This window comes from Sparus aurata, chromosome 22 (genome assembly GCF_900880675.1).
Source record: "Sparus aurata chromosome 22, fSpaAur1.1, whole genome shotgun sequence".
In the NCBI taxonomy this organism is placed as follows: domain Eukaryota; kingdom Metazoa; phylum Chordata; class Actinopteri; order Spariformes; family Sparidae; genus Sparus; species Sparus aurata.
The window spans coordinates 29,556,651-29,581,589 of NC_044208.1; the positions used below are offsets into that span (position 1 = coordinate 29,556,651).

At 46.4% G+C, this 24,939-nt stretch overlaps 2 protein-coding genes across 2 annotated transcripts in view; one reads left to right on the plus strand and one right to left on the minus strand.

The window, feature by feature from the left end:
* Nucleotides 1–24,939, plus strand: part of LOC115574089 (NACHT, LRR and PYD domains-containing protein 14-like) — a 915,401-nt gene that overhangs the window by 90,278 nt on the left and 800,184 nt on the right. The gene's annotated exons all lie outside the window — the stretch shown is intronic.
* Nucleotides 4,163–24,939, minus strand: part of nmbr (neuromedin B receptor) — a 57,523-nt gene continuing 36,746 nt past the window's right edge. The window contains exons 4-5 of the mRNA XM_030405351.1: nucleotides 16,714–16,952; nucleotides 4,163–14,888 (exon numbers count right to left, since the gene is read on the minus strand). Of these exons, the coding sequence (XP_030261211.1) occupies nucleotides 14,726–14,888; nucleotides 16,714–16,952 (402 nt within the window). The 3' untranslated portion in view covers nucleotides 4,163–14,725. The remainder of the gene's footprint in view (nucleotides 14,889–16,713; nucleotides 16,953–24,939) is intronic.

The following is a 24,939-nucleotide window of genomic DNA, read 5'->3' on the forward strand; positions in this document are numbered from 1 at the left end:
AAAGGAAGACGTGTCTGTTTCAAGATAAATCCAACAGGTTTAATAATTATAAGTCTCTGAAGATATATTTTATGGCCGGCTCAATGAATGTTAGCTGGGTGAGTTCTTTTCTGCAAAATCACAGATAAGAAATAAGTGAATGTTGTTCCGCTGCAGCTGTTCGTTTCTGTGGTTATCGTCTGTTTAAGGTTCAGGCAGGAAAACCACTTGTTAGGGTGAGAAAACATCATGGCTTGACAGAAAATACCTGCTTTGGTTGCCGTCCGTGACAGATGGAGTTTGGTTGGACCTCTTGAGAAAAATACCCGATTTGTTTCCCCTGAAAAACTTCTGGAGAATCCTGGAAAAACACAGAACAGAAATAATCCCCGGTGGCTGAAAACCAAAAGAGTGTAATTTCGGGGAGATTTTGTCTCATTCATTATTGTTTCCTAAACTCATTTTACAGCCTGTTAGACACAATGGAGGGTGACAGCTGCTGAATATAAACTAGGATTTTATAATACCACTCACTTGCAAATTGATATTTTTTGTCGATGTATGAAAGACTTAGCTAAAACCCAAAAATAATGAGACTGAAAACAAGCAGAAAACAACATGACGTTAATCTTACATTAGCATTTTTCTTGGTGCTTTAAGACTGAATGGGCAACCAGAGCAGATGAAACAGACAGATTGAAAAGCTAAATATAACCACACACAGAGCCAGAGATAACACTGAACTAAGCTACTATAAGTGGAAGAAGAGATGAAGAAACAGAGAAAGGTGGACACGGACAGACAGAAACAGAGTAATCACCTGAGCGAGGTGAAGCTGGCCGGCTGATTTAAGTCCCATTCTGCTTCATAACGACTTTGGACGGATCAATAAGGTTTCCCCCCGCCAGATAATGAACATCATCTTCGACCCAGTGATTCTTAAATGCCCAATCCGAGTGACACCGGAGCGTGGCTGGCTCACAGGGAGGTCTTATCCCTCTTAATCTGAAGCAGGAAATGGTTTGCCGCCCACAGACATCACTTTGCTTCAATAGATGAGAGCGCGAGCCATCAGATTCCAGATTGCTTCATATGTCCTCCCCCCCGCTACATGTTTCACTTATATCTCTGTCTGCCTCACACACCTGCCTGCAGGACCATGAGCCACTGAGAAGCAGCCACACGAAGGCTTAATCAGAGGAATCAGCTGGTGAGGGGCTTGTTTTTAATGTAATCTTATAGAAATCACACATCGCTTCACACAGGATACAGCTGATCTGCGGTATTTAAAAACAACCGTAGTCATATCGGACTGACGCTGTCGTCATCGTCACACACAACACTAAGTCAAAACTGCAGCAAACACGAGCCCTTTTTAGATAGAAAAGGCGGCACATTTGCTCCAAGGTAAGGGCGGCAATGTGCCGGCCTGTCTTTCTGAAACAGAGGCGTAATATTCCTCCTTTTCCAAAAGCTGCCTCTGAGGTAGGCGTAAACATGTGACGTGACGTGAAGCTCGAAGTTGGGCTGTGAACAGTGACAACAAATTTGGCTTCAAAATAAGAGCTTTACATTGCACCCCATGGAGTTTAGAACTGGGTTCTTAGCGGGGGGGTTTTAATTTGAAAGTAGCGACCGTTCCTAGCTTGCTGCTACAACAACAAGCTAACACAACCAAACAGCTACAGAGACCGAGGAGACGCTGCATCTCCTGGATCTCAGCGGCTGTCCAGTTGTTCATCTTGACGTCCGCGGATGAAGTGATGGACTGACTGCTGTGATCAGCTGTTTCCTGGTTTTAAAACTCCCCGGCTGTGGGTCGCACAACAGTGCAGGTCATCCACACCTCCGCCCACCTCACACAGAGGCCGGCACACTGCCGCCTCGTTTTTAGATAGCAGGCGAGGTGGAAATAAGTGTACCCTCCGAGGCGGAAAATCAGCGGACCAAAACAGACCCCCGATTTGCCACCCGCTGTCTAAAACCGCAGACCGAGCCGCTAAAAAGATGGCCAAATTAGCGGCTTGCTGCCCTGTCTAAAAACGGCTATTGTGGCACATTTAAACAGTCACACTAAGTTGTTATAAAGTTGGCAGGACAGAGGAAACTCTCCAGAGGAAACAGAGTGTTAGATCTGATGGAGCTCAGGATTTATCAGGTTGACCGCTGATTTTCTCCCTTAATGGAGAGACATATTTTAGATTCAGATAGAAATGCAGGTGCCATTTGCTTTTAAAGGGAACGGCAGATTAACACTCTGATTGGTTTAATTTATGTTAAACTCAAAACACAACTATGACAAATTAAGAATTTTAATGCAACCCCTCTGTGCCTTACACCTCACTTTGTGCCCATATTATCCAACATTTAACTCGCAAAATGGGGTCTGAATCCACTTTAAATTCTGCATCATAGGTTGTTTAACTAGGACCTAATACGTTTGATATATGGATGATCACGTTCTGTGGATATAAGCATTAAAACATTAAATAATGGTATGATAAGATGAATCTGTAACAAATACAGTGAATAGTTGTGTAAATGAGGAATGTCTCTCTAAATGAAGGATCATAAAACACACTCACATTCAGTAAAAAGGTAAATTGACTGTGTTCCAGTGTTGACGGATCAATGAAACAGTATTTTCTCTTGGCTGAACTCGGCTCGTCTCCGTCTGAACACAAATCACAGACTCCCACTGAGAAACACTTTATTTTTGATCTATCTGTGTACAAATACGCTGCGTTCTTATCTCAGCTCTTTAGAAGTGCTGATAGTGAGGAGATTCATATAAAACACTGTCGTTTGACTCCGATGATAAATACATCGGAGACAGTTTAAATAGGCTGTATCGATCAGAGACAACCTGAGACGGGCTTGAAACTGAAAACACATTATCAAACTACTTCTCCACTCCCTCCTCTATTACACAGCAGATCAATAGTGTTGATTAGTGCTGTGTTAATGTAACGCTGCAACATGTTGTCTGTACTGTAAACAGCAGGGAGCCATTAGTGGAGCTGATTTGTGGACATGGACCTGCTGCGGAGAATCAAACCTTTGGTCTTTAAATAATACAACTACACGATGAACTACTGATGGATTTGTTCTGGAACGAGTCAGAACACATTTTGTTTTACTGCATTTGTTTGTATCGATAAGGAAAGAGCTCCATCAAAAACAAAGATCAAAAACAGGAACTTCCTCTGTTTGTTGCCTGACAGCAGCTTTACTCCCGAGAGCTGGAGTTTAATATCATTGACTCAGACTCAGATTTCAGTCTTTATATTTAATCTGATTTCCTTTGGTGACAGATTAATAACTAATGTTGAAATATCACAGTTGGGTTAGATATGAGGGAAAGAGCAGGAATGATTATGACGCAGCTTCGATGTTATTTCAGCTGCAATAAAGTGATCGTTGACTGCAGGTTTCACACGTTGCATGAACATTGATCTAATTGATTGATCTCATCTCACTGTTCGTACTGCTCAACCCAACTTCCTCCTTTACGCCTGTTGTAATTATTACAGCTGCTAGAGGTCGCTGCGTAACTTTAATGTAAATATGTGTTGTTTTTTCTGAATAAAAATATTGACAAGAGCCACTTGAAGTTTTCCATCTGGAGATACTGTTAGCAGTTAAACTTCTGTAGACCACAGTTACATCCAAGGTCGACATTTTCACATAATCTTCACATTATTGTGCTTATTAGCTGACTCTTACACCAGGAGGTGGAGGGAATGATGGTGGTGTTATCACAGCCAACATTGCTGCCAGATGGCCAAACACAGTTGGAGTCTGGATATCTTTAAGGACACCTGCAGACATTTGTAGATGTTTTCATGGCGTTCAAAACCTGCTACTTTTCACAGGAAGTCAGATCATCTCCGTCTGCAATGTTGGCCTAAACCTGAACAGGTATTTTAATTCAAACTACGATGCTTTCCGAACCTGAATCAAGTGTTTTTGTGCCTGAACCTCATCAGAGCATCAGCAGGGCGCTGTGACGAGACAGAAATGGAAACCTGAACAAACGTGAAGTTGCAACATTAAAAAACACTCAGTTTGAACTCACCTGAGGTTTTGCAGAAATGTGCTTTGCTAACATTCGTCCTGGGGATTGGGTTGTTTCATTGACCTGCTCTTACATCTGTCACATACACACTTAAAAAAAGCTGGAAACTTGTGATTTGACTTTATTCAGGTCACGTTACAATATGCATCCATGTGGTGGCAACAAGTTCAGACGAGCAACAAGTGTCCGCATGTCATAACAGTAAAAATACATAAATAATACACTTAAGTCAAACATAAACAATAGTAAACAGAAGTCAAGCAGCATTATGAAACCAGAAGCCACATTAATTAAAACACAAGCAATAATTCAACATGATACAGTTTCATTAATTAATCCGGCGACATTCTCGTGTTGATGTTCATTCATCGTCACGTTCAGACATTTTGCCGTGTCGTCGTACTTCAGTTTCATCTGATGTTTTTCAGACTCATTAATTTTTGTCTTTTGTTTGTTTTTAAATGAAAACTGTGAGAGTAAGCTTCATTAACACAGCAGCAGGAACTTTTCCAAGTTGTTTTTGTTCTGGTTCCAGTTCCCTCTCCAGAGAATGTTTCCTACATCTGCAGGAACTTAATTTGCCTCCTGCACCAACGAAGTATAAAATAAAACCTGAACGGTCTTTCCTGTGAGGAACACAACTTCTTAACCTTTGATCTCCGCTAATTAAAGTTTTTAATGTGTTAATTGAATGTTGGTCCCGTTGGCCCCGGGCCCAGAACCTCTCCTGCACTAACAGTTTACCTCCACCCACAGATGTCGCACACTGTTTGGATGAGTAGTTAACATGGCTGACAGCCATTTTGTTAATCTTATTTGTCCAGGGGATATTGGCTCCTGTCTCACACCACATAGGGCTTCTCATTTATTAGACTGCTGAGCCTCTGGAGGTGTGACGGGCCTCATTAAGCTCATCAGTGATGACACTATTTAAGAGTCCCAAATGATACCACGTCCTCCGATGCATTCCGCTCATTTTAAAAGGTGGAAACTACCATCGGATGATATTAACACCAGGTTCAGTTCAGCCAATCTTATTATAGTGTCACACTTTAATCACATTCTAGAAACACAGCGTGGAATTTGTGCTGCTGAGTGTCGTTTGTGGAGGAGCTGTTCAGAACCTCCAGTCAGGTGCTGGTCCAGACCTTCTGGAGGAATAAACACCTGAAGTCTCATCAGATTCTGATTTGGAGCTGTTTACCGACGGGAGGCAGGTCCAGCCGGACTGCAGCAGTGATCCGGAGCTGACCTCCATCGTCAGGTGTTTCTGTTCTGTACTGGCGACTGCAACTGGAGGGGAAATGGACTTTACTTCATGAATGTAACATTACAGGGAGGACAGAGAGAACCAGAACCAGAACCAGAGTCTCTGCTGAGTGCTGACTTCACTCAGAGCTTCACCTGAAGTCAAAGACACAACTGGGTGTTTCAGGTGACCACACCTTTAAACACACCATCTGAAGTTTTACTCATGTTCAGTTGAGTCTCGTTCTCTGACTCCCTCCTGAAGTTACAGTGACACTAAACGCACCGTGACCTCCAGGAAACTTGTGGATTCTCTGGTTTGAACTTTGTTGGAAACATCGTTGGATAATTTAAGACCACGGCTCAACAACATGTTGAACAAAGGTCGAGTTGTTATGCAGAATCTTTACATATTTTGTTAAAAGACGTCTTTATTCTATATTTATTTATTCTGGTATCAACAAAGCTAAGGTGCAGAACCAAACCGTCAGTGTGTGGTCCGTCTCTGAACTCTCTGACTTCATGTCTGCAGCTCCGCTCAGTTTAGAAAAACGTCTCACAAATATGGAAATAGTTTCCTGAAACAGCTGCTCTTCATGTTTTTTATCGAGCATACAGGAGGAATTCGGGACTATTTTCATCAGCAGATTAATCCACATTGTGAACTCTGTTGAGTGTTTATGGCAGCAGGACGTTTTGTGCCAGAATGAGTCAGAGTAAACTGTACTTTTTCAAACTGACATCATTTACAATACAAAGTAAACTGTTATTGCAATAATCCATCAATTATTTGTGGGATTTCTCCTCATATTACTGTTGAACTTCACGTACATATTTTATAAACTGGCCTCATTTCCCTGATTTTTATCACTTAACTCACTCTACACATATTTGCAAATCATGACAACAAATACAGACAGAATATGATGTAAAACGGACGTAATATAATTTGTGTTCTGGTCTGTTTGTTCCTGCCGGTGTGCTGACTTGAAACGCTTCCTCTGAACGCAGCAGTGAGAAAAGAACTGTTGCCAGCAGGAACAGCTGTCTGCATTAAAACACATTATTAGAGAGTCGGAGGGGAGGGAGGGACACGTGGGGGAGACAGACGGAGGAGCTGATAAAGAAGAGATGGAGGAGACGGATCCAGTCGGTGAGACGAGTAAACGAGTCGGACTAAACAGAAACAGCAAAAACAGTGAAGAAGGGCAATCATGAGGGAGAAGCTGTGAGGAGAGAGTATTAATCATCTGCTCACAGTTTGTCTAAACAATTGTTCAGTGTGAAGCGAACGAGCAGAAATGTAGAATTGTTTTTGGAGCGCAATGAAAAGACAATAACTTTCACTGCTTGGTGTGCAGTAGCTGTGAAATGAAGCCCTGTGTCGGCTGTACCGGCCTGACTCCGCCAGCTACCAGCTGATCAGAACAGGACAAAGAGCTTAAACATAGCTGGAAGCTGCCAAGTTAGCAAAGGCTAACAAGCTAGGTGTACTCATAAAGATTAGAGAATGTGAGTATGACGGCAGGTTTAGTTAATGCGGTCGCAAAATGACTGATGATGATCTCTGGCATCTGTCGCTCCCCTCCCGTCTGTTAGTCCTATTAACACACAGTGAGACAAACGATGTGTCCGACATCTTCATTCAAACTCAACAAACGGCATCAACTCCACAAATACAGCAATGATCAAGTTCAGCCCAGCAGTCACTCAAAGCGGCCACGCCCCCTAATCATGCTAATCTTTGAGCCCTAAAATCATTCTAATGAACAAGTTATATAAAGTTTAACGTGGACTACAGCAGCCATGAAGGGATAGATGTCCAATAGGGACCTGAGACTGTTTTGTACGAGGCTGTAAACATGTTGATTTCTGCTGTAAAGTCGGGCACTTCAACATGACGTCTTGTGGGGATTGAAGTGGCCGTTTGATGAACTGCATTTTATTGGTATTCTTCATACGCTTCATTCGTCAGCGCCGGAGCTGCTCGGATGTTCAGTGTGGACCGACTTGTACAAACAGGAGAAACAGAGACTGTAACAGAGAAGGACGATTTCAGGTTTCCACCACCCGCCCTGTGTTACCTCATTATTTTGTCACGCCACAGTCAGTTAGATTGGTGTGATTGGATGCGCAGCAGTGAGTGATTATCACAGAGCGAATTATCATTTCCAGCACAATAAGTACTGAGCTAATTTTATGCTCAGATGATCCGATCCAATTTTATAAGCATGCACAGTTCTCCATCTGCAGGATGTCGGTTTGAGTTTGTGGAAGCTTGGGACGGAGATAGCTGACTCGGAACGCGCAGATTAAACGTTGTTGTCCACGAGGAAAACCTGCAAGGTGTTTAACATCTGTACAGGTAAACAGGCCACACCTACAAGAACCGATACACCTTTCTCACAGATCAGAGTCGTCTTTAATGTAATTAGGACTTCAGAGTATTCGTGATCATGACACCGTTACGACCTCTGGGGTTGGAGCACCTTCAAACTGAACCTTTCCCCCTTCAGTTTCACAGATGTGAGCGGACGTTCAGCTGTAACCAGTCATGTCTAACTCCACAGATTACATAGAACAACACAGGATCACAATCAGTGGCTGTCACTCCCACTGACAAAATGGCACCTGCTTTGAGTTGAACACAAAACCAAACACTACATGATTACTGCTATTACACACCACCAAGTGTGGTCCAAGTAAACCCATGAGAACCGAGAAATCCAGCAAAAACAATCACGCATGATTCAAGAACGTCTAACGTGCCACAAAATGTCATTTAGACTTGCAGTACACAATCTTTAGCTTTACCTTCTCATTCTGTAGTCAATACTGAAAAATGACACATCCACGTATAGTTTGGTTTCACTTTCACTGTGCGATCAGTCTGCTACAGGCCCGATCAGTCCTGGATAAATGAAAGTTGAATTACAGCACAAAGGAAACACGTCTCGCAATGTGCATCCAAACCCAGAGGAGGTGTAGCTTCTGATGGAGGAGGCAAAGACGGTGAAGAGGGAGGGTAAAAGAAACCGAGGAGGAACCGACAGGGATTCACTCTAAAGTCTGTTCCTCTGTTGATATGTGAGCTTCAAAACCTGCGTCCCTCCTACAAAAACCTGCCGACTTATTAAAACAACCGTCTGTTTCACTCTGAGAACACAGTTTCTAGATCAAACTGGGATTCTTAGAGAGCAGTCAAGCAGCAGCAGCCATGTTGCTAATAACACTTTAAATCTGTTGATCCGATATTGTGCCATCCAAGAGAGATAAAGTCTGTATTATAAATCTTACGTCTGAGCTTGGTGACCGCAGCAGTGTCGGTCCGGAGTGATTCGCTGGTTTCTGACTTACTGAGCTTTCTGAAAGGTCACAGTGGGAATCTCGGCTTTCCTTTGCAATACAACTTGCATTCCCTCTGATCCAATTAGAGAGGCTGAGCTGTATTATGATGTCCTATTCTGTTTTATGAGTCAGACTGCGGCTGCTTGTGACCACGGTGCGAGTGGTTGTCCCTCAGCTGGTTAACTGACGGAGACACGCTGGAGCTGTGATCATGACTGCAGTCGCAGGGTGCCGGAGCTGTGATCATGACTGCAGTCGCAGGGTGCCGGAGCTGTGATCATGACTACAGTCGCAGGGTGAGGGAGCTGTGATCATGACTACAGTCGCAGGGTGACGGAGCTGTGATCATGACTGCAGTCGCAGGGTGCCGGAGCCGTGATCATGACTGCAGTCGCAGGGTGCCGGAGCTGTGATCATGACTGCAGTCGCAGGGTGAGGGAGCTGTGATCATGACTGCAGTCGCAGGGTGACGGAGCCGTGATCATGACTGCAGTCGCAGGGTGACAGAGCCGTGATCATGACTGCAGTCGCAGGGTGACGGAGCCGTGATCATGACTGCAGTCGCAGGGTGAGAGAGCCGTGATCATGACTGCAGTCGCAGGGTGAGGGAGCTGTGATCATGACTGCAGTCGCAGGGTGCCGGAGCTGTGATCATGACTGCAGTCGCAGGGTGCCGGAGCTGTGATCATGACTGCAGTCGCAGGGTGCCGGAGCTGTGATCATGACTGCAGTCGCAGGGTGAGGGAGCTGTGATCATGACTGCAGTCGCAGGGTGCCGGAGCTGTGATCATGACTGCAGTCGCAGGGTGAGGGAGCTGTGATCATGACTGCAGTCGCAGGGTGCCGGAGCCGTGATCATGACTGCAGTCGCAGGGTGACGGAGCTGTGATCATGACTGCAGTCGCAGGGTGACGGAGCCGTGATCATGACTACAGTCGCAGGGTGAGGGAGCCGTGATCATGACTGCAGTCGCAGGGTGCCGGAGCCGTGATCATGACTACAGTCGCAGGGTGACGGAGCCGTGATCATGACTACAGTCGCAGGGTGAGGGAGCCGTGATCATGACTGCAGTCGCAGGGTGCCGGAGCTGTGATCATGACTGCAGTCGCAGGGTGCCGGAGCTGTGATCATGACTGCAGTCGCAGGGTGACGGAGCTGTGATCATGACTGCAGTCGCAGGGTGAGGGAGCCGTGATCATGACTGCAGTCGCAGGGTGACGGAGCTGTGATCATGACTGCAGTCGCAGGGTGAGGGAGCCGTGATCATGACTGCAGTCGCAGGGTGCCGGAGCTGTGATCATGACTGCAGTCGCAGGGTGACGGAGCTGTGATCATGACTGCAGTCGCAGGGTGAGGGAGCTGTGATCATGACTGCAGTCGCAGGGTGACGGAGCCGTGATCATGACTGCAGTCGCGGGGTGCCGGAGCCGTGATCATGACTGCAGTCGCAGGGTGCCGGAGCTGTGATCATGACTGCAGTCGCAGGGTGAGGGAGCCGTGATCATGACTGCAGTCGCAGGGTGAGGGAGCCGTGATCATGACTGCAGTCGCAGGGTGACGGAGCTGTGATCATGACTGCAGTCGCAGGGTGACGGAGCCGTGATCATGACTACAGTCGCAGGGTGACGGAGCCGTGATCATGACTACAGTCGCAGGGTGACGGAGCCGTGATCATGACTGCAGTCGCAGGGTGCCGGAGCCGTGATCATGACTGCAGTCGCAGGGTGCCGGAGCTGTGATCATGACTACAGTCGCAGGGTGACGGAGCCGTGATCATGACTGCAGTCGCAGGGTGCCGGAGCCGTGATCATGACTGCAGTCGCAGGGTGACGGAGCCGTGATCATGACTGCAGTCGCAGGGTGACGGAGCCGTGATCATGACTGCAGTCGCAGGGTGCCGGAGCTGTGATCATGACTGCAGTCGCAGGGTGACGGAGCCGTGATCATGACTACAGTCGCAGGGTGCCGGAGCCGTGATCATGACTGCAGTCGCAGGGTGATGGAGCCGTGATCATGACTGCAGTCGCAGGGTGATGGAGCTGTGATCATGACTACAGTCGCAGGGTGACGGAGCTGTGATCATGACTGCAGTCGCAGGGTGACGGAGCTGTGATCATGACTGCAGTCGCAGGGTGATGGAGCTGTGATCATGACTACAGTCGCAGGGTGACGGAGCCGTGATCATGACTGCAGTCGCAGGGTGACGGAGCTGTGATCATGACTACAGTCGCAGGGTGATGGAGCTGTGATGTGGTTGGTAGATTCTGGCTGCGACACAGTCGTTCAGCAGCTGTAACACTGACTACATGCAGGAGCTGTCTATGTTCAGGGAGTTTGTCGTGCTGGTGTTAAAGCTACCTGTGGTGTTTTGTCGACACGTCTGTCATGTCTGATAGAAGCAGTCCTGCGCTGTCGTCTGATGGTGGAGGAGCAGTAAAGAGCAGCTGCAGCTGAACTCACAGCCGGCGGCTGTTCACTGTCACAGCTCGGCCTTTTGAAAGGAGGAAAGAGCAATAAATGCATCCTGTCAAGTGTCACATCATCTCTGCTCACCGGCGTGTCTGCACAGTGGTTCTGTAAAGCATCAGGTTATCAGAACTGGACTGGACCGACACAGTACCTGCTCTGGTGGATCAGGAGGAACAGAGGCAGCTCAGAATAAACTCAAAACAAAAAACTTTACCTTAAATATTTTAAGGTGCAGGATTTTCCATTGTGACCATTCACACCTGTTACATCCAATACAGCACAATTATTAAAGCAGCCTTTCCTCATCAGAACTGACTGTGAGGTTTGACAGTAAAGCAGCTTCTCACAACACATATTTACGTTTCTCGTTTGTGGCTGCTGTCATTTTTACAGCCTCAAAGGAGAAAGTCAGGCAAAGTTGGACGAGAGGCAAAAAGTCCTTAAAGGGGTAAATTAGGTTGGGTTAATTAGGAGGCCTTCATTCATGTCCTGTATGAAAAGCAGTGCAGTTGTTTTAACTTACGTCACGTACATAAGTCAGGTACCAAACCACGCTTTCCCAACGCTGACAGAGTAGTTGTGTTATCTGGAGCTAACTATGCTGCCAGTGAAGCTGCACCGCTGCTACCTGTTGTAGCTGATGTCACTCCAAGATGGTAAATGTGTCACTGACTGACTGCTCGTGACGAGCTGTTAATTTCAGGTAATTCATTCTGGATTAGCTCCTGTATTTTTTCCGTCTGTTGTTGCTGTGGTCAAATAATGAGCGATGGTGACAAAAAACACCAGGAAATAATCCTCTGGTATCTTAACAGCTATTAGAGCATTCATATATGTTTAATCCATTAATGAAGGATTATCTTATTTGCTTTGCTAAGACGAGGCTCCTTCTTTAACACTGTGCAGCTCTTGGTGGATTAAAGTGAAGGACCGAGTCCCCCAGCAGCTCCCAGAGGACCTGTTGGACTCCAGCAGGGCGCTGATGGAACTATCAGAGTGATCGGGAGGTTTCTGACGGGTTCAGTCCCTGTGGTAAATCATGTCAGTGTGTCAGAGTGAATCACTGAACCCCGTCCTCAATTTTAATGAGCCTGTCTCTGTCACGTCCATGAAATTAGATGAAAAATAAAACTTCATCGTTCCCTCCAGTCAATGACTCGTCAGAAGTTTTGAGGAAGCGGCAGCTGTTCGCCGCCCACAGCTCCACCGCTGCTTCCTGTGATCACAGAGAAAAGCCAACAGGTTTGTTGAGACGCTCTGCGCCCACCTAGCTACTGTTATTTCAGCCTCACTTACATCAGATTGTCTGTTTGAAGAGCCGGACGTGACAGCCAGTAATGAAACTGTCCTGTCTGGACCTTTAGTGTGTCGCTTCACCGCTCGTGGGACTCACACAGGAACATTTATTATGTGTGTTAATGAGACTCATCACTTTCAAACACAGAAATGTGGACATGCCTGAAAACACATCGAGCATTTTAAAGAAGAAAGAAACATCAAACGGAACCAGAAGTACGTCACACCAACATCTTCTTCTGTGGTTGTTTTGAATATACATGTGTACACAAACGGCCATTAGTTCATGCCAAAGCAGCAACACAAAGCACCGACACTGATCATACACACAGCCTGTCAGTCTGTGATCCACCAGGAAACTCTCTTCACCCTGACACACTCTGAACATCTTCTTTCAGAGCTTGGAGGAGCGCTCGATGTTTGAGCAGCGGTGGCCATTCTGTGCCGTGAAGCCGAGAGGCATAAAACACACGACTGATTTTGCTTTGGTTGAAAATAAATGTGTTAGCAGGACTGTTGGTGTAAAATTGAGAGTTACTTTAGGAAAATGTAACTCATCACAGTTGAGTATAACATCACATTTTTCAGTAGGTATTTAATTTGATGATACTTTATCAAGATGCCTCCCTGTGTTGCATCATGTAACATTTTATTGAGGAGATTTCTTCATGGGGCATTATTTTACGCCAGGCTCAAAGTGTCAGTGCAGCAGAGCGCGCTGTAGACCTGGTCGAGTCAGTGGTGCTATATTACTGCTTTTTAAAAGGGTGCATTTTAAAAAGCATTTTAAAAGGGTGTGTGTGTGTGTGATGTTATCTAGCCCACAACAATACAGAACATTAATAAAAATGAAATCCTGACTGTTCCTGCCGGCTGGTCGACAAGTTTAAATCATCACGTAGGTTCTGCTGCTGCGTCTAAATTCAGCCCTTTAGCACCTTTGCTTCTTCATTAGCACCCAGATTGTTTCCTTTTTAATTAGCTAAAGGAAGCTGCACACATTGTAAATGCACTCTGCATTGGACTTTAGAATATAATCTGGTTGTAACTATAAACTGGGGAAAATACAGCACATTTATCCTGAGACTATGACGAATCAAGCTAACAGGCTATGGGAAGCTACAGCTTAAAGTGATTTTTATAGTCATCATTCTGGGTGTGAATCTCCTCCATGCTGATTCACCCTCAGCTGCAGTTGTTCTGGTGTGACAGTTCGATGGAGCCATCGGAAATACATTTTTTGCTAAAAGCAGAGATACCTCCTGAGTCCAGCGGACTGAATCTGTCCCTGAAAAACAGAGTCAGTGACAAGACTCAACCCTGCTGGAGTCCATTACCCACTGAGAAAGTGTTTGACTTCCTGCTGAGAATTTAGACACAACTCTTGCATTATGATTCATGGACCAGAAGGCTTGTAGCAGTGTCACCATCACCCTGCAAGTTCACCAACCACACAGAGGCTCGATGGGCAATCTCATGCAAAACAGCTAAAAGAGCGCTCCTGTTGTTTTCATCATGAACGAGAACAACTTCCACAACAATCTGTTCCAGCCATCAGCTATCAGAGAGTCGTACCTGGTGGACACAGAGCGACAGGCCAAACATTTACCAAAGAGATTTTCCTCCACTAAAGAAGATATTTTGGTTTACAAGGCTTCGGGTAGTTTTTAACAGCTACAAATACATCCATTCATCTCCAGAGAGAGAGAGAGAGACCATCCCATAACTGGAGAGTCCAGCAGTTCCATGCTTTCTCTGAAATGTCCTGGGATGAACGGTAGATTCACTCGTGTTGTGTTCAGTGTCTGGTTCTCTTTATAGGGAGGCAGCTGACAAAATTCCCTGTGGATCAAAACAGTGTTGACAAATCGATGAAAACGGCTTTTCAGATCAATCGATGATGAGCATTCCAGCAACTCAGCACAGAGAAACAAGCTTTCACAGCAGACATGCTATCACCATGCTGTCAACACGCCCGTCCGTCCTCTCAGTGTCGGACGTCTGTTAAAACTTCATTCGCAAGTTTAACTTCTACGAACATATTTCAAGGTATCTGAAGAATTCTGGCTGTAGAAAAGTGAAGAGTTGGGTTTGTTCTTCCCTTTGATGTCTGACCTTGTATTTCCAAGAGGCACTTTTTGTCGTTGAGGATGATCGAGTCTGATTTGGAACAATCATTCAACCGGTACGAGGTCCGTACAGTTTCCTCTACCCATGCACACCGTCACCACTTGGCACCAGAACAACCCCCGGATCTCAGCTGCAGGATGAGGCGGAGCTGGAGATCACGGACTCACAACCCCCTCGTCACAGAGCAACTTCCTGTCTGCTGGAGTTGCCGTTGGCTGCAGGAACGATGATGGCCGCGGTGGGCGTGGTCTTCTTGATGGAGGTGAGGCGTATGTGGGAGGTGCTGTGCATGTAGCTGGCCTGGCGCTCGGGGCGGGGACCTCGACCACATCGCAGCTGACTGAAGAAGAAGAAGAAGAAGGAGGAGTTAAGTGAATGCACAAAGTATCTGCAAAGCCTAATTCTACAACTAATTCTGGTGCTGCCCGCTCAGAGTCGACCCATGTTGTAGATGATCCTATTCGTTAGTGCCGAGATGAAAATAACAGGCAGATGGTTGCAAGACAGAGCGCTTCTCACGTTACTAACTGGAGCTGATAGTGACCTGTGCAGCCAACCAGAACCAGAGGGCGTGTTGGTGCTGACACAGAAACTTCTGGACCAGCAGGAGGAGAGCGTTTTGAGGAGCGAGAGCCAGAATCAACAGCTCGGCAGCCTCCTGGCCGTATTTGTTGTTATGCTGTTCCCAAATAAATCAACATAATGTTCCGTCTCCATGCTGGTTGTCAGACACATTCAGAATCAGTAATGCTTTTATTGTTAGCATTGTTGTTAACAGCATTAAATGACAGAATGTAGAGAGGCTGCGGCCCAAAGGTTCGAGTCCCATCTGTGGCCCTGCGCTTCCTGACATCCACTCCTTGTAACAAAGTCACGAGAGAGGCCCAAAAATATATATCTAAAAATCTAACAATCTCATGAATGACTAGTTGATAAGTTGATTAGTTTGTAAAATTCACGTTGTAAACTGAATGAATCTGTCCGGCCACTGATCAGAATCACTCTGGCATCCGATCTGTACAGAAAGTAAAGTAATGAATATCTTTTGGTTTTGGATCGTCGTTGTGACAAAGCAGCAAATTAAAGATGTCATCTCGAGCTCTGAGAGACTTTAGTGGAGATTTTTCTCATGTTGATGATGAGTTAAGAACATAATCTGTGGATAAATATGAGAATGTTAACTGCAGCCTTCTTTCCAGGGACAAACCAACACAACATCTTATATTTTAGGTTGCAGGTTTGGAGTCAGTGTCAGTGTCAGTGTGAGGTCCTTGTTAAGTCTATGTGTCGTCCCCAGAAGTGAGGGAAACCTGTCTGTGTGTGGGGACTGATTTTGTTTTCCAGCAGTCAGAATATTAACAAACAGGCAAATAAAGATTGTTAATGAACAAATAACTAAGCGCACATGAAACTTTACTTTCAGTAGAGAGAAATAAATCCACAGACAGGTGATTTACTGCAGCGCTTCACATTACAGACACATTATAATTACTTCCCAGAGGTGCGTTTTATTTCCCTGCCTGTTCTCTGCTCAGCGCCGGGATTTGCCTGTAAATCTGACCCAAATGAAGCACAAAGCCCGTCCCCAGGTTACAGTGTCTCGCTGCGACAGTCGCAGAGTTTGGAGGGATTGTGCCAGAGTTAACGTGAAGTTTTGAAGAGTTTCCGCCCTGCCGAGGCAGAGTAATGATAAGTTTCAGGATGCTCAGTAGAAGTGGGAGCGCTTAAAAGAAGATTGAGAAAAGGACGAGGCTGTGATTACTTCGGTCTGCGGCGGCGTTATGGAGCCCATTTACAGCAGCAGATGAAGTATTCAGCGTCCTCCTGAATCTTTTTCTGAGTGCTCTCAGTTCAACAAATGTTCAGCCTTCTGGAAAGAATAGATTATTCTACAACTGCAGTTTATCGTCGTCTGCGTGCTGAATGCAAAACATCAGCAACACCCTGCCAGTACTGAGCAGCAGCAGTCAGCTGGCCTCATCTTATCCTCCACGCCGCAGCGGATCTTCTATTTCCATTTTGCAGGCACAGTCAGTAGATAAAGAATTGTGCGAGCATTCACCCGCTGCATGTTTTATATATTAAAGCCAGTTCATCTTTATCCAGTATTATCAGTGGGGAAGGTTAAGGTGGACTGAGGCGCAGCAGGATCCAGAGACTCTGACCTGTTGAAGTGTCGGCGGAAGCTCTCGCTCAGCAGGTAGAGGGCGAAGGGGTTGACGCAGGACGAGGAGAAGCTGAGGACTCTGGCCAGCAGGGTGATGACGAGGTGAGCCAGAGACAGATCCATCTGGTGGTAGTGGAAGGAGCGGTACATGTACAGCACATGGTTGGGGAACCAGCACAGCGCGAACAGGCCCACGAACACCAGCACGATCTTTGCCAGACGCTTCCTCGTCTCCATCTGCAGGAGCAGAGACAAAAACACAGAGTGAGAGGAGAAATCAGGCGGACGGTAGGGTGAGAGACAGCGATTCATTTCAACAACCTGACACTCAACACTCAGTGCGTTTACATGACACTCAAGAAAACCAAATTACTGTGTTAGTCTGACTATGGACAGATCTTTAAGATGCATGTATACACCTTAGTCTGACTGAAATCGGACCGGATCGGATTTCTCATAGTCGAATTAAACCACCCAGATTATTCGATTGATAGTCACATTACTCCTGCATGTATACGTTCTATCAGATCGGATCGGATTTTGCGTTCTGCGCAGGCACGAGATTTTTTCCCCGGGGCCGTGAGCCGGAAGTAGACGGACAGCGGCGGCGTCTTTCCTCCAGAATCATCGTGAGAAAGAGCGCCATCGTGCATCTAGTTTGTGTAATTATCATGTACACCATATACGAAACGTACAAAGATGTAGCTTCGTCTCGCTCTTCGTACGCCATCTTTCTGGAATGCCGAGTTGCTGGTGACGTAAAGAGGTCAGCCGGAGGTGTTTCTGTTACCACTAGTTGAAATGGGTACAGCGCCACAATAATCTGATTTTCTCACCGGCATGTATACTCAGATAATTGCAGTTGTCTGATTGAGCAGCAGAGTCGAGCTATGGCTGTAATCTGACTAAACTGTGCGTGTAAACGTACTGAGTGTCATTTCCATGTAATACTCAGGGAGACGCACTGGGAGCGGCTCAAGTGGCCACTACAAACTGAGAGCTTTGTGTCCATACAGGAGGATGATATATAATATTATATATCAGCACTCGGCTCTGACCTGAAGGTTGTATTACGAAGAACAGCCATCTGGCTACTCAAGTTCAATTTGATTCATTTATATGCATACATTAATGAATATTTGAAGCTGCAGGACATTTACATATAAATGATCACATTATTTTACATGCAGACGAGCATCAGCCCACATCATGATGATTGTCTCACAGCGTGGCAGAGTTTACATCTGGAGTGTGTGATGAACCCAAAGTGATGGAACAAAATATGGAACAGGAACAGTTCACCCTATAACTGAATATCCTCCACCCTGTCGTCCAAATCAGTCACTTATTACATACGCATGTGGAATACGTTGACAGTGTTTGTGTCATTACATTCATGTGTGTGTGTGAAGGGATCAGGGTTGGTTGTTAGAGATCCAGACTCTGTTCTGTCAGCAGCTAGAAAGACATTAAATGCTAATAAATCCAGCTACAGGTTTTTTCTTTTTTTTTCCACTTCGGCTTCCAAGTCCATCATGCACGATGAAGGACGGCAGCAGATCCACACGGTTACACAGTTTACAATCACATACTTGGGTGGGAAAATGTAATCATGCTTGACGAGGCGAAAGGTCCGACTCCCACAGCACCCGCATGCTAAAAGCTTCCTCCTTTATCTGCTGTGATGAAACAGAAGGAAACAGAGCGAGGAGGAGGAGGAGGAGGAGGAGGAGGAGCAGAATGGATCAGGAGTCATTTTTTAAACACCAAATGCATTACGTGTCCAGCGGCGAACAAGGAGTTTGACCTTGTCAGGCGGATGCTCACAGATTGCCGGAGACATATGGAAAAGGTCGGCGGTGTCAGTCATGCACTCTGCACAGGTCAGCCATGTCCGCACACACACAAATGTCAACAGTGTTCTTCAGAGTGCTTCTTGCTGTAGCGCGGACGTGAAACACAGCAGACCTGCTGACCTTCAGACGGACTCGCTCCGGCTGTCACAGTGATGGAGAGACTTCAGAGCTGATGGAGGTCGTTACGCTTTTCCTTCTACATGTTTCCAAATCCATTAAAGCTAACGTGTACGTGAGGCTCTCAGCGTGGAGGAGAAGATGTGTCCATGTTGTCGACACACTCGCTCTGATGCATCTCAGCTGTTTCATATCCTGGTGAATCACTCAGCGTGACGTCATCGGCAGTGAACTGGAAGGACGGACGAGTTCATCAGTAGCAATCAACCGGAGCAGCGTTACAAACTTTTGTCTGCCCACTTGTTCAGAGTTCAACTGAAACTGTGTGAACTCCACACAGACACAAATACTAACAAGTGCACAACAGTTTAACGGTCTGTGTTCTGTCAGTGAGGTTCTGCAACAGGATCAGAACAGCTCACCTATAGTCCCACACATGGACCTGTGAACCATCATCGCTGTAAAGCCTTAGTTACCTTTATTAAAAGTCAGAAAGACGATCAATGAGTAATAAAGAAAGCATCAGGACCAAATGAAAACAATATTATTTTTGATGACACAGGACATTTTCCAGCTGCGTTAGTGACGATCAATCCAGTTATTTCAAATCAGGTGAGGCCGCTGTGCAGAGAGAGAGACCGCTGTGCAGAGAGAGACCGCTGTCCAGAGAGAGACCGCTGTCCAGAGAGAGAGACCACTGTGCAGAGAGAGAGACCACTGTCCAGAGAGAGACCGCTGTGCATAGAGAGAGACCGCTGTGCAGAGAGACCGCTGTCCAGAGAGAGACCGCTGTCCAGAGAGAGACCGCTGTGCAGAGAGAGAGACCACTGTGCAGAGAGAGACCGCTGTGCAGAGAGAGAGACCGCTGTGCAGAGAGACCGCTGTCCAGAGAGAGAGACCGCTGTGCAGAGAGAGACCGCTGTCCAGAGAGAGACCGCTGTGCAGAGAGACCGCTGTCCAGAGAGAGAGACCGCTGTGCAGAGAGAGACCGCTGTCCAGAGAGAGAGACCACTGTGCAGAGAGAGACACCGCTGTGCAGAGAGCGCTGTCCAGAGAGAGAGACCGCTGTGCAGAGAGAGACCGCTGTCCAGAGAGAGAGACCACTGTGCAGAGAGAGACACCGCTGTGCAGAGAGACCGCTGTCCAGAGAGAGACCGCTGTCCAGAGAGAGACCGCTGTGCAGAGAGAGACCGCTGTGCAGAGAGAGACCGCTGTGCAGAGAGAGAGACCACTGTGCAGAGAGACCGCTGTGCAGAGAGAGAGACCACTGTCCAGAGAGAGACCGCTGTCCAGAGAGAGACCGCTGTGCAGAGAGAGAGACCGCTGTCCAGAGAGAGACCGCTGTCCAGAGAGAGACTGCTGTGCAGAGAGAGACCGCTGTCCAGAGAGAGACCGCTGTGCAGAGAGAGACCGCTGTGCAGAGAGAGACCGCTGTCCAGAGAGAGACCGCTGTGCAGAGAGAGACCGCTGTCCAGAGAGAGAGACCACTGTCCAGAGAGAGAGACCGCTGTGCAGAGAGAGACCACTGTCCACAGAGAGAGACCGCTGTGCAGAGAGAGACCGCTGTCCAGAGAGAGACTGCTGTGCAGAGAGAGACCGCTGTCCAGAGAGAGACCACTGTGCAGAGAGAGACCGCTGTCCAGAAAGAGACCGCTGTGCAGAGAGAGAGACCACTGTCCAGAGAGAGACCGCTGTCCAGAGAGATAGACCACTGTCCAGAGAGAGAGACCGCTGTGCAGAGAGAGACCGCTGTCCAGAGAGAGAGACCGCTGTGCAGAGAGAGACCGCTGTCCAGAGAGAGACCGCTGTGCAGAGAGAGTGGCCGCTGTCCTGAGAGAGACCACTGTGCAGAGAGAGACCGCTGTCCAGAGAGAGACCGCTGTCCAGAGAGAGTGGCCGCTGTCCTGAGAGAGACCGCTGTGCAGAGAGACCGCTGTCCAGAGAGAGACCGTTGTCCCGAGAGAGACCGCTGTGCAGAGAGACCGCTGTCCAGAGAGAGACCGCTGTGCAGAGAGAGACCGCTGTCCAGAGAGAGACCGCTGTGCAGAGAGAGACCGCTGTCCAGAGAGAGACCGCTGTGCAGAGAGAGACCGCTGTCCAGAGAGAGACCGCTGTGCAGAGAGAGACCGCTGTGCAGAGAGAGACCGCTGTGCAGAGAGAGACCGCTGTCCAGATTACGCTTCAACATTTCACCATCTGTGAGCATGAAACTGGTGGATCTTTTAAACGAGTCGGACATTATCAAGCCATCTCTGTGGCATCAGAATCAGGTCTTGGACGCTGGAACCGGTAGCACTCAGTCCAGTGTTTGGATCTGAGGACGTGTTGTGGTGACTGTGAGCACATGTGGCCCGTCTGTTGGTTCCTGTGGGAGTTGGACCGTCTGACACCTGGAGCACTCACCTGCTGCGATGCCATCCACAGCTAATTAGCACACAATAAGAAGATTAGGAGAGTTGGCGAATCATTTGATTACATTTTGTCTGAGTTAATTTTTTCTTGTTTAATTAATTTGATTCTGCCGAGTGAAGAACAGACGCAGGTTCCAGCTCTTGATCCGCACGTTGAACAGGTGCCCGGCAGCGGCTCACCTCGACTGGAACGCCAGTTAGAGACGAGAAACAGTAAATAAACAAAGTGAAGCAGCAGCGAGCGGCGCTGATTGCGGCGCAGGGATCGTCTCTGCTCTCCACGCTGCCTGCTGCTGATTTGTGTTTTGCTGCCAGCACTTTGGCAGAGTTTGGAGTTTTTCCCAAGATCCTCTTAGGCACCTGCAGCTTCAGGCCACAACTCATCTGCAAGTCTGGATTATGTGAGCTGTGTGTGTGAATGTGTGAGTACTTTATCAGAGGTGTTTCCTTGCATATATGCAGCTCCATGTGTGTACGTGCTACACCTGCAGCGTCTATAGCTGAGAGTATTCAAATGTCTGGAATAGAGTTCCTCTTCAGCTTACTGATGATAAATCTTCAGAGGTCTCCAGCAGAGCTGCTAACTGCTGCTTTTGTCACCAGCAGGAAGCTTGCAAAGCCACCTGGGAGCTCCGGGCCGCCAACTCCCATTAGAGGCACATTTGAGACGAATCGACACCCGAGGTGACAGAGGTGCAGCCAGCCGGCAAGCTGTCACATTTCTATGACACTCCAGAAAATGCTGAAATCCAGAGGCAACATTTTTCACTTTGTGCACTTGTTATCCTGTCAGGTGTGCAGACGAAGTATCTCCCATCGCGCACTCAATCATGTTTCTGCATCTATCACACGATTAAAAGGGTTCTGGATCCGTTCCTGTAAACTTCTAGCAGCTGGATCCCACGTCTGAGTTTTACCCCGCCTCCTCGTTTGAGTAGATTTCTCCTCCTATGAAAGGAGACGACTCTTCAACACCCTCATGTCATCCATCATTCACGCTGCTTATGGAAACAGATGCAGCTGGACATTTTTAATATAGCGTCCTCAGCTGTGGCGATTATTATCAGAATGCTGTTTATATGAAGGAGCTGCTTTTCTCCCAGTTCATTCACAACTTCAGACACATGAAAACATCTGTGATGCATTTAGTGGTAAAGGTGTAAACAGAGATGTGAGCGCAGGATGAAGTGTGTGTTCATGTGTCAGACGGTTACTCTCTATCTCTAACAACAGAATAAGATAAATTATTCCGTGTCCACTCGCTGCCACAACAAGAGAATATCAGGAATTACGCTCCTCACTAATTAAGTGTAAGAGGAGGTTGGCCTGTATATAATGAGCAGATATCTGAGGTGGCAGATACAACGAACCGACAGCTTTTGTTCAGAGCCAAAGTGTCAGACTCACATGTGACCATGTTTAGAGCTGTTAACACCAAGACAACATCATGAAGCTATCATGTATAACTTCAGAGGAATAATTTTTCTGATTATTGCAGAAAAGATTTTCTCCTTTTTGAAAATTGGTATAAAATATTAATTGTTGGTGGTTTGTGCAGATCCAGACCTCCTGGAGGAACAAACACCTGGAGTCTTACAGACGGGAGCAGAGCTCAGAGATGAGTTTGTAACTTGTGGGATTAAAAAGGTGATTGATCTTCACTCCTGTTGATCAGCCTGACTGCAGCAGTGATCCGGAGCGGACCTCCATCGTCGGGTGGTTCTGTTCTGTACTGTCGACTGTTGACTGGAGCTGGAGGGGAAATGGACTTTACTTCCTGAACGTAACGTTACTTTAACATTCGGTTTGCGCCGCTACTCGCTAACATTAGCTCACGGCTAACGTGCAGTGAAGTTATCTGGATGTTTGGGGCGAACAAACACATAATCCTGTTGTCGCTTCGCTGCTGATGAAATCTATCAGTGTTACATTTTAGTCTCGTTCTCGGACTGTCCTGAAGTTAAAGCGACAGGCGACTAAATGAAACACACCTTGAGGAAACTGCTGGATTTCTCTGGTTTGAACACTGTGGAACACAACTCAACAACATGTAGAGAAAAGGTTGATTTGTTTTAGATACTTCAATGCAGAAATGTTCTGTTATCTGCTTCAACAAGATGTGAAACAGTTGGGTTTCACTTTATCACCAAACAACCGTTTTGATAAAGACATGTTGTACCCTTTAATGGGGGAAATAATGGTGAGAGAGGACTGAGGAGATCCACACGCAACTCTTGCATTCACTCATCTGTATTGTATTATTTCAAGTAACACAATTTATACTCATTTATGTTCAACTAATTTCACATTCAACACCTTCAGAATCAGGACCACAAACACTTTTACAAACTTCTCTTAAAATATTTAAATCATATTCTTACTAAGTTATCACATGAGCAATGACTTATGACATATGTTCTTAACAGTCTTGTCTCTTCAACAACAAAGTAAGCATTTTATCTTACTGCACAGACATTAACACAACAGTAGCTAGCTTAAATGACGAGGCTGAGAACAGTTCAGTTTGGCCATGCAGTCTCCTGGAGCTAGCAATCACACCGTCAGAGTTAGCAAGAAACTAACTAACTAAACTAACTAAACTCTTCCAACAATTAACCAGCAGAAAACATGTTTAACTCAAAAGTTATTCCTAACATATTTTGTCAAGTTTATCGTGCTTCGTGTACAGTAATTACCTTAAACGGGGGAAATAGTGGTGAGAGAGGAATGAGGAGATCCACACGCAACTCTTGCATTCACTCATCTGAGGAAGCAGAGCCCCGAGGCATTACCAACAGATCACTGCACAGTGGATCAACTTTGATTTCAGTCATTACCAACAGATCACTGCACAATCGATCCACCTGGATTTGGATTACTCTCTGATCAGTTACTCCTTCCGTCACATAACAACCCGACATCAAGTCTGCCTGTTGCAGACGCTGATCTGTAGATGAGAAAAGGCTGATTTCCTTCAGCGGATCAATAAAAAATATATTGTGACTGACAAATAAATTCCTCAGCTGCGACATGTTTGAAATCTGTTTTTACTTCAATATATCTGTGCCAACATGCAGCACCAATAGCATCGAGGTTCAGCGGCAGACTGTGTTTAAAATACTGAATGCATAGAGGGAGCAGAGTTAGCGGCGCTGGTTAGAAGAAATCCAAAAGCCGGGCTGAGCTCGATCTTCATCATTCATGATGAAAATTTTATCTCGCTTTGGTTTCTTCTGATCAGCTTTCTTCCCACGGAGCACACAAATCAAGTTTGAGGTGATGCATCTGAGCGGAGTTTTTCCAGCCACGTTGAGCTTTAAAGGAAAATCGATGTGTTTGTTCGTCTCCTGGCTTGTTGTGAATCATAGCGACAGAATGAGTTATGCAAATTCTTGCTTTAATACTTTGATTTGAATTCAGTCACCATTCTGCGCACGACTGCTGCAGAAAGTCACAGAAACCAAAAGTTATCAAGGTGTTGAAAGGTAAAGAGTCTGACACACTGTGCTGCAGGGTGACGGTCAGAACACAGGTGGAGGCCACGTTTCAGCAGCTGCGCAAATTAATGCTTTAAACGTCTATAAGGAACTTTAACTGGATATAAAACAGCCTCAGTTTAATACTGATGACCATCATTGCCAAGATTGTTATTCCTGTGTAGTTGTACCTGTCGCTGAGTCGGATTCTGAAAATTAAACTGAATTGATGAGTCTCACAGTGCGAGGAGCGAAGCTGCTGTGCAGTCTGGTGGTGCAGCAGAGGATGCTCCGCTGTTTCTGACAGCAGCTTCACACAGTCGTGTTGTCTGTCGTCCTAAAGCCTTGAAATCAATTAGCATGT